This window comes from Rhyacophila brunnea, unplaced genomic scaffold, assembly GCF_057557595.1.
Source record: "Rhyacophila brunnea isolate RB1 unplaced genomic scaffold, BYU_Rbru_1.0 scaffold_17, whole genome shotgun sequence".
NCBI lineage: Eukaryota > Metazoa > Arthropoda > Insecta > Trichoptera > Rhyacophilidae > Rhyacophila > Rhyacophila brunnea.
In genome coordinates this window covers 12,107,738-12,118,298 of record NW_028232827.1, presented here as the reverse complement: position 1 = coordinate 12,118,298, position 10,561 = coordinate 12,107,738, and the positions used below count along the sequence as shown (strand labels likewise).

General features: G+C 32.8%; 1 protein-coding gene across 1 annotated transcript; it reads right to left on the bottom strand.

Annotated features, from left to right (window-relative positions):
• Positions 1 to 551: 551 nt before the first annotated feature.
• On the bottom strand, positions 552 to 2,943 carry LOC147073689 (uncharacterized). Its single transcript, XM_085944672.1, has 3 exons — positions 2,929 to 2,943; positions 1,421 to 1,493; positions 552 to 1,333 (listed from the first exon to the last, which is right to left on the bottom strand). Exons 1-3 carry the CDS (start codon positions 2,941 to 2,943, stop codon positions 552 to 554), a joined length of 870 nt encoding a protein of 289 aa, XP_085800798.1.
• Positions 2,944 to 10,561: the final 7,618 nt, after the last annotated feature.

Below are 10,561 nucleotides of genomic sequence, written 5' to 3'. Positions count from 1 at the left end.
ATATTTTTTACGTTTTCATTTTCGAATGTTGACATTTAAAATCTATTGTGAATATTACTTTCTCTTTTGATAAGCATTTTTATCCGTGTCGGAAAAGGTGGAAAAAATGACATGTTTGGACGAGGAACTGTGATCGGTTGAATGAATACGAATGAGCTTTAAAATTCTTTGTTATGTTTATTCATACAAAAATTTATAATATATAAAAAAATATGTACAATTTATACAAGAAATGGCAGTGCGCAAAAATGTGCGCGCATTCATTCGTGAAGGAAAGATGTTTTTTAATCGCGTCACACAAGACACATGGCAACAAAATGACTATCACACTTTTACTTAACCCACTATCAAATATCAGACAATAATCTACGTATTTTTTAAGAGAAATCTTAATCGAATACATTACATTCTTAAATCCTTGCAGGACAAAGATAAATTAATTAAGAATATTCTGTTAAATAAATTTTATAATTTAAAATATTAATTTTCTCAATTTTTTTTTCTCATTTTTTAAATGTAGTCTATTACTGATACTTGCAAGTTTGTGTGATTTAGTACGGTCCCGAATGGCCAGGGGGTCCATATTGTGCGCTTGGGTTGAGGCTTCCGATAACAGAGGATGATCCTGATGCGTCCTGGTTGACAAAGTTCGATCCAATGTTTCCTTGAAGCTTGTTTGTATCGAGAGAAGAATCCTTTTGTGTCTTGTACTTGATGAAGTATACTTCTGGTTTGGATGGCTTGCTAGGAGCGATTCCAGATAAGGAAAGGGCTTCTTGTTCATCAGGTTTCTTCACCAAGACGTATACGATGGTCTTTTCTTGGCTCTGTTGCTGTTGTTGCAAAACGACTGGAGACACAGCGGGTGCGGTAGGGGCCTTGATGAAGATGATTTTGTAGTTCTTGCGAGGAGCCGCGGCTACCAAGAGACGTTGGTATTCTTCTTGTGGTTCTGGTGGGGGTACATGGACGTAGATGTGTTTCTGGATAATAGGGGCTAGGGGAGCTTGGTGGATGAACTGTTGTCCTCCGAAATTTCCTCCGCCACCTCCGCCTCCTCCAAGACCGTTTCCAATACCTACACTAATACCGCTACCAACAGTTCCAAAGTTTCCTCCTCCTCCGAGTCCAGTTAATCCAATATTTCCTCCCCCGACATTTAAATCTCCAAGACCTCCTACATTACCGAATCCATTATAATCTCCTCCTAGTCCGCTTCCTCCATTGAAACCGAGTCCTCCACCATTACCTCCTTGGGTAAATTGTGTACCAATACTGGACTGGAAGATGGAGCTGGACTGTCCCTGACTGTGACCACCTCCGTTGCCTTGTACTATAAGAGGACCTCCTGGGGCACCATAGCTTCCAGTAGGTATATTCTGGGACTGTGAGGTAATCAGGCTAATTCCTGGGCTCGGACTTGGACCCTGGTAGCTGTATCCTGGAAGTGGGGCCTCGGGACGCGCCAGCGCCGATGCCACAAGGGCGAGAACCTATTTATATAATAATACTGTTAGCGTGAAATCGATTACATTAAAAATACATTCTAAATGAATTAAAATACCAATATACAACATTTATATATTATCTACACCCACTAGTTCTGATAATTGAGAGTTTTATGCCACTCCATAGAATACAATATTGATAATAATAAATAATATAAAACAATCCAATGTGATAAAAGTAGTTTACTATTTTCATCTAAAATTAATAACAATTCTTTTTTTTAATCGACTAATTAACTAACTAATCAATAAAAAATTTACTTTATTCTAATTGACAGGATTTTTTCATTACTACATAGGAATCAGTTTCAGCGGTACGGGGTTTACTTTTCTTCAATATTACTGTATGTTGAGAGCTGACAATAATTTAAGTTTGCCTAAAAACTGATAATAAATTAAAACGGTTAATACCAAATGATTTTTACAAATTTTCATGAATAGTTAAACATATTAAAAACAATAATATTTGTAAGGCTTCGTTCGATTCCTATGGAATAACAGTAAGTAGAAAACTCTCTTAAGTATCCTCAGAAGTAAACATGTTATATGAATTGATTTTTAATTGTCTTCAAATTCGTATACATATTATAATTGTATATAAAACCGATCTCTATTACAAGATTGTATACTAATATTTAAAAAAAACTGTACATGCTAAATTCAGTTATTATATTTTAATAACCAATAATACAGAAACGATTTTATTGATCGAACTGTATATTTTTTCATGAAACTATACATAAACATTAAGATATATTATTTACAAAATAATTTATAATTTACAGGCTTTTTAAACGTAATTTTTATTAATTTTTTAACCGCGTAGTTATTTATTGGGCACAATTGTCTCGGCACAAATACTGTGATGAAAAAAGAATAAGAATCTTTATAAAAATAACCTTGTTAATTAAAATGCATCAGTCTTTATATTTTCATATATTACATATATATGTATATATAACTGTTTTCAATTAACAGATCTGACTGTGATAGTGTTAACTGACAATTATAATAATTACACTCTACAACATCTACTAAACAATCAAGAACTGCTAAATGTAATTAAGAACTGAAGCTATTAAAAAAATAACCAATATAACTGAGATGATATTATTATGATTTTAATTGATTCTTATTCGAGATGTAAAGCTCAATAAATTTGATGTTTTAGAATAAAGTCTGATAACTGACGGATTGTTTTTTTTTATTACATTGTAATTTGTTAAAATTATTTTTAAGTTTTGATAGATTTATCAATGAAAATTGATTAAATATAATATTTTAGTATCAGCTTAAATTGACAAGAATCACTTTATTATTATATTATATCGATGTCTGCAGTTATCAGCTTTTTCCCAAAACACCACATACTAAATCACATGACACTTTTTAACACTATCTGCGGGTACTTTTTCCTTACCAGAAAAGCTCTCATGTTATATCCTGGGGCTTTTACGAGCGTCGAACTAGTCAAGTCGATGAGACAACACTGACTGATGCTTGAGGTTCGTCTTGCGACGTTTTTATACTGGGAAAGTGTGTGACACGCGACGTATCATAGCCGAGCGATCCGTAATTTATTTTTTCACAACACTCTGCCCATGTTTTTTTTTCATATCAGCGATGAGCTTTACATTGGTGGTATTGCAGATATCTTTATTTGGGCATGGTTTGACATTTCAAAACGCAGATCCTTGTTGTCATTTTCTTTTTCAAATGGCTATATGTACAATCGTTTATGACCATCTTTATTGTCACTGGAATGTTAATTGACTAGCATATTTAAAATGATATTATGTTACAACCATATTTAATGATTGTTGTGAGATATTATTAAAAATATTTTAAAAGAAATTTATATATTGAATCGAGTTGACTGAAGAGCAAAAGATTGAACAAATACAAGTTAAATAAACTGAAATTAAATATATGATTGTAATTTTACATTATTGTTTTACCATTATTTATTATATCGTCTGATTTGGTCATTGTTAAACTTTATTTGATTAACATAAATCTAGGCTTTAATTACTGTTTGAAATAAAAATGGAAAATTGTGCTTGTCTGAGTTTATGAAAACATATTGTAGATATATTATTTTATTTTTTTAATGCATTTATGGTTTTTAAGTTATCTAATAGTTTCAAACAAAAAAATAATACAGTTCCCATTACTTTCTGACTTACCCAATTTTATAATTTTGTAGAGAAGAAAATGTAGAATCATATTCAATAGCTATCTCAAAAACAATGAAAATCTAGTTGTAGTATTGAAGTGACGATATTATGTAATTAGGGTATTGTTTTCAATGATCCATTATTATTATCACTCGTCTAAACATCTTTTCACTTTTACAAGTTCAAATGTATAAAACAAATCTCGAGTAATATTGTCCGATGGCTCGACTTTGCAGAACTATGAACGATCTAATTATTGCTCTCTTTCAATAATCGCATTATTAACAGTATGTTTTCACAGAACTACTGGATGCATGCCACATTCTCTATGAATGTCAGAGAATGTGCTCGAGCTGGAAGAGGGAAGAGATGCTTAAGTCAGTCCAGCCAGCTGCTGGGCCCATCGGGCCGTCCGACCTGGTCTCCACAAAGGCCAATAATATTCTTTCACATAGTTTTATTTGTCCGTATTGTTTTAGATTTATTTTTGTATCTTATTTATCATTATATTCATTTAATTCTGTTTATGTCTCCATACCTTTCTCTCACATGGCACTTTATTAAATTACGTCTTTCAGTAAGCTCAGTCAAAGCTCACTTGACTTGGTTATCTTCTCCTGAAACATTACCAGGCGTAAACAACAGCAAGCTAGTGCTACACAATTAAATGTAGGGCCTCGTGATACGCTCGATTAAGACCGAGTGTGGTGCGGGGTGGGTTTGTTTTGGAGGGGTCCATATTTGTTTTGTATTTTTTCTTACACTGCCTGTCTTCTCGTCTTATGCTATATTATTTGTATACCTACCATTTTTATTGTTCACTCTTTTATACTGTTTTTTCTTGCTTAATTTAAATATTCTTTATGGGTCGACCTGCTATTGAAACCATCCCTTATTAATTTATTTTAAAAATGTACACACTAAACTATTTCAATAATGCGTATTTAATTTCATGATAATTACCTATCTGTACAATATAATTATATGAGAGATATTCCAATTCATATCAATAAACGTTATTTTTATGGTGAAGCAAAATAGTCATAGTATTTTCTTTCAGCGTGATGAGAGGCTGCTTGGTGAGTTCTCTTATCTCCTCGTTGCTCCTAAAGTCATACTACTGCACACCCAGTATTTGTCGCAAACATCTGTTTTCGAAGCTCAGTATACGGTTGCTCTGAGCCTTCGTAAGGTGCCATAATTCTCTACCGTAAAGCAGCACCGTCAGAATGCAAGCGTCGAATAGGCGGCATTTGTTTTTGACCGAGTACAATCGTGAGTCCCAGACATCACGCATCGAGTTGAATGTTTCTCCAGCCATTCCAATTCGGATAGCGAGATCTTTCTGCAAAACGCCATTTCCCGTGATGTGTACCCCAGGTACTTGAAGCTGTCGACGCTCTCGATGTTTTGTCCGTCGCTAATCAGAGGGAAATCTGGATCTGCTATTACACAAGACGTTGGTTTTCTTCGCGTTGATTTTCAAACCAACGCAAGAGGAGTTGGTATGCAACCTGTCGATTGTCTCCTAAATTATTAATACATATAATTGTCAAGTTTATATGATTCAACAGGAAATTTAAAAACGTGGTAAGTATATAAAAAGTTCTTTTTATCTTGTAATTATTTTAATTAATTTTCTATATTTGTTTCTATATTTCTATGTTTCTATATTTCTATATTTCTATATAATTCTATATTTGTTTGTTTGTTTGTTTTTTATTTACTTCATATCAAGTACAAGTTTGAGCATATTGAGCATAACAATTCAACAGAAAATTTAAAAACGTTGTAGATAAAAAGTTCTTTTTATCTTGTAATTATTTTGACCTTAACTTAAAAAGTTATTTCGTGATCATTGATTATTATTAACTGACCTAACACAAAAAAATAAATAACGACCTTTTTACTTTTCAATTAGCACTTACCTCACCTTAACGTGGTAAATACTGGTGTTAAATAATAATGAAATTGATATAAAATCTCTTAATGAGTACCTTTCTAGAAGCGCTCAAACATTATCTCTATTGTCCGCGGAGGTTGCAGGGGTCACAAAAGGTTTAACTTTCCTTTAATGATTTCCCTCTCGATGGCCACAATTTAGGCAGGCAATATTTTTTCGGCTGTACTCAAAAGCGTATAGGCACTCCATAATCCATACATGATGTATTGAAAGTATGACTCGCAAATTCTGGGAATATTAGCTTCAAAATTACTTGTCATATTTTACACAATTAATAACCTTAAAATATAGAATTTATTTGCCATTAAGTAAAGCCGGTTTCATGTGAGTGAAGTTAGGCGCAGGATGCCAGTTTGAACTGTTTTTGCGTCGGGGCCAAATTTTAATGACTATGATCTACTAAAATCTAATGACAGCGACTTCCGCTGCATATTTTTGGAGAAAAGTGAGAATAATTAATACTATATAATGTATACTAAAATACATCTTGAAAATCTTGCATTTCTAAATACATATTTAACAGTTTTGAAATGCTTCAAAAACAAGAAAGTTAAGATCAAAAAAAAATATTGGGCCGCACAGGATTCAAATACACGTAATATTTCACTAATTGAAATAAAACGTAATAAATGTAGTAAATAGTTATTCCACTACTTTTATTTGTTATTAATTAGGCCATATTGTTTGGTCCTCTTTTACGGGATGTCGTTAGTTGATATTAATTATACCAATAAACTTTAAAGGCAAAATTATTTTTAAATTAACTATTTCTTTTATTCAAACGAATAATTCACAAGATTTAAGAATATATCATTCTGATTATTGAACATTATATAATTTAGAAAAACACTAACTGAGAGAGTATATCACAACCAATAGAAAAAACTTTTTTTGAAAAAAGTAAGCCAACCGGTCGGGAATCGAACCCGGCATTTCCAACGGGTAAACGCCCCAAACTCGTCGCATTCAACCATTATGCTACGGAAGACATACTAATGACGACAATATTTAAGCTATTGGCTATTAAATACCTACCACTCAGCGCTCTTCGAAATCATGTTACTTCGGCAATCGATTTTTGTTTATTAAATCAAAGTAAGTAGGTTATTGAGATAAAGACAATAATATGTATAATTTAAAAATACCTCAGTTCTTTGAAAAAAATCAAAGAATAACAGGACTCAACACGAATCCACTGGATTTGCACCAATGTGCTACACCAATAATTGAGCCACGTGCATCCAATCTAATTACGATGAAATTAACAAATAGTATTTACATCTTTAGCGCTTAGTTTGTTTATTTTTTCTAGTAGGTATTATATAATATATCTACGGTGATTTCAAATTATGTACGTTCAATAAAGAATAGAGAGAACAAGCCGGATTTAGAGGAGGATACAGCACTATGGACCATATCCAAGTTGTCAGAGAAATCATAGAGCGGTACCAGGAATACAAACTGCCACTATGCATGGGTTTTATAGACTATGAGAAGGCGTTTGATTCGATAAAAAAATGTTCAATACTCGACGCACTCAGAAAACAAGGAATCCCTGGACGCTATATAAATATTTTCAATAATATATACAGTAGCGCAACAGCATCTGTAAATCTCCATAAACCATCGCGCAGATTTCCTATCAGCAAAGGAGTCCGACAAGGTGATACAATCTCACCTAAACTATTTACAGCTACCCTTGAAGACTTATTCAGGCAACTTGACTGGAATGACAAAGGGATCCCCATAAATGGAGAATACCTGAGTCATCTGCGCTTTGCCGATGACATGGTAATTTTCTCGCAAGACTCAGAAGACCTCCAAAGCAGAATGCAGGAACTCGCTGAAGTAAGCAACAAAGTAGGTCTGAAAATAAATGTAACAAAGACGAAAGTCATGTTCAACTGCTTTGCAGGCCAAAAAGAGATCCTCATCAATGGCACTCAGCTCGAACAGGTGAAAAGCTACATCTATCTCGGACAACAAGTATCTATAGATGGATGTATATTTGATGAAATTGTTCGCAGAGTAAAGCTAGGCTGGAGTGCTTTTGGCCGCCTGAATAATGTCTTCAAAAGTGACCTTCCACTGTGCCTAAAGCGCAAAGTGTTCAACCAGTGTGTGCTTCCCGTGATGACATATGCGTGTGAAACATGGACCCTAAGTAAACGAGAGATCCAGAAACTTAGAGTAGCACAACGTGGTATGGAGAGGTGTATGCTGGGCATAACGCGAAAGGACAAAAAGAGGAATGAGTGGATAAGAAAGCAGACAAGGGTTTGCGATGTAATAGAGTTTATTAAAAGCCTTAAATGGAGATGGACTGGACACATAGCTCGAAGAAGAGACAATCGTTGGACAAATCTAGTCATCCAGTGGTATCCAAGAAGTACAAAACGTCCACAAGGTAGACCTAGAGGCCGCTGGATCGATGAAATGATAAAGTTCTGCGGAAGTACGTGGCAACGCAATGCACAGGACCGAGAGAAGTGGAAGCAACTTGAAGAGGCCTTCGTCCAGCAGTGGATAGATTCAGGCTGATGATGATGATGATGATGATGATCTACGGTGATTTCAAATTATGTACGTTCAATAAAGAATATTATATTTTCAAATCTTCTAAATTATTCGTTGGATAAAGAAATAGTTTATAGAGATAATGATTAAATAAAATTCTATAAATTCTCTATTTAAATAAACAATTAAATTTACCCAACTTTTCAGTATAAATCTAAGTACGTCAGTGCTTCATATTGTATTCAATTACAATTTATAACAATGTCTTTTCACCAAGTATTAACAGTAAGTTAACACCATTAATGAAAAAAATACATATTACACTTGACGGGTAACGGTCAATGAATTCTACTAAATATTAATACTATTGACCGAAGGTACTTGATGGAATTTGAATTTAAATTCTAATGGATTTAAGTTTTGTACTATTCCATTTAAGTCTTTTTTTACGACCCGGGTTTCGCCTTTCTGCATCTTTAGGCGCCGTGTACAGTCACCAAAGGCAAACACACACTGACAGTTGCAGTTGCAGACACACACACAAATCTTGGCAGGTATATCTAATACACTTATTTTTATATAATACATAAAATTATTACATAACTATGTTAGTATTTTCGGAAAATTGTCCGTTTCAAGTATCGTAATATATATTATATTTAAATTTCGTAACGGATTTATCTAAACACATTATCAAACAGTGTATCAATAGGCAAGCGAAATGTTTCTTCAATATTTTTTTGTGGTCCCATATAATCTTATTGGGATCGGATATGATCAAAAAAATTATAGTAGACACTTTAGCGGAATTAGTTAAATATAATATGAATGCAAATTTCCAATAAACACCTTTATTATAACGGAGACAAAGTTCATGTTAACTACATTTTATTTATATTTATCAAACATACACATAATTTTGAAAACACTTCTGAGAAAATGTATTTAACCAATAGAAAAAATCTTTTTGAAAAAAGTAAGGAATCGAACCTGCATCTCTCGGATATCGCGCCCGTCGTGCATAGACCACTATGCTAAAGCTTCCATACTAATTATGACAAATTTTAACTATTGGCTCTTATAATACTCTCCGACGTACTTTCCAAATTGAACTACGATTGGCTATCGGTTTTTGTATTTTAAATCAAAGTAGGTACATATTACGTTGATTACTAACCGACGTCATGGATTACTCCAATATATTTAAGTGTTGTAACTTACTTGAACTTGCTAATAATTTTTAATTGACTATAACTTAACATACCCATCGTTTTTGATTATTATTCATCTCCAAATGCAGTATAATACGGTGATACGTAGGGTTTTATTATTTTTTTATTATAATTAACCCGTTGTAGGACAAGAAATGTGAAATAATGATCACATGTAACCGAAGAGTTTGTATCATAGTTAATGACTTAATTAGTAGGTTAAAAAATACCTGCATACGAGAATTTGTAAAATAAAATAAAAAACATTAAAGTTACATGACTTTCAAGCATGTCTCATAATATAGTGATGCGATAAAATTAAACGTGTAAGTAGGTACTTTCGAGTAAATTATTTTACAGCTGGGCGTGGTAAGACGAACCGAGAAGTTATGCCGCAAGCATCGATAATAATATTATTATTAATTGACACACTTCAAAAATTGCAAATTTATTAAACAAAAAAAATATTTTCATTTTATATTGATTAATTAAAAATAATTATCAAAGGTCATAGTTCTCACTTTCTGACAAATCAAAAAACATTTACACTTACTAATTAAATAAATGTTTTTTATCATAATATGCCTAGTTAACTGTGATCTATTGGATTAACTAAAGATGTTTTTTCTAACCACTTGTCTTAATCATGCTAATTAAAAGATATGTCATTAGTAAATACGATAAAGAAAAGCTTATTCTATTCAGATAAAGACTAAATAATATGAAATTGAAGCTGAAAAGGGGATAATAAGGATAGTAATATTGCATATTCATTTGTGGCAAACGTTATTATACTTTTGTGTTCTAATTAGTCATGTGATACGAGTCACTTAAATTTGAACATAATTCTTTGCGTCAATTAAGCGGCGATTACATTATGATCACAAATTTACCCTAATAGTAAAAAAAGGTTATTACAACAGTAGAATTGTATTTTATAATTACTTTTAGTGTGCTTCCTGTATAATAAAAATGACTTTTTATCCAACATGGCGAAGGGTCAGATGTTACTTGGCTATCACAAAAGGTGCTGACAATTCAAGCGGACTTATTTAAAAATACCAAAAATCGCTAAAAATACACGGAATACCTTTTATTTTACACGGAACCCTAGAGTTCCGCGGAATATCATGTGGGAAGCACTACTGTAAAAAATTACACTGCCCTTAACCTTAGCGATAGGTT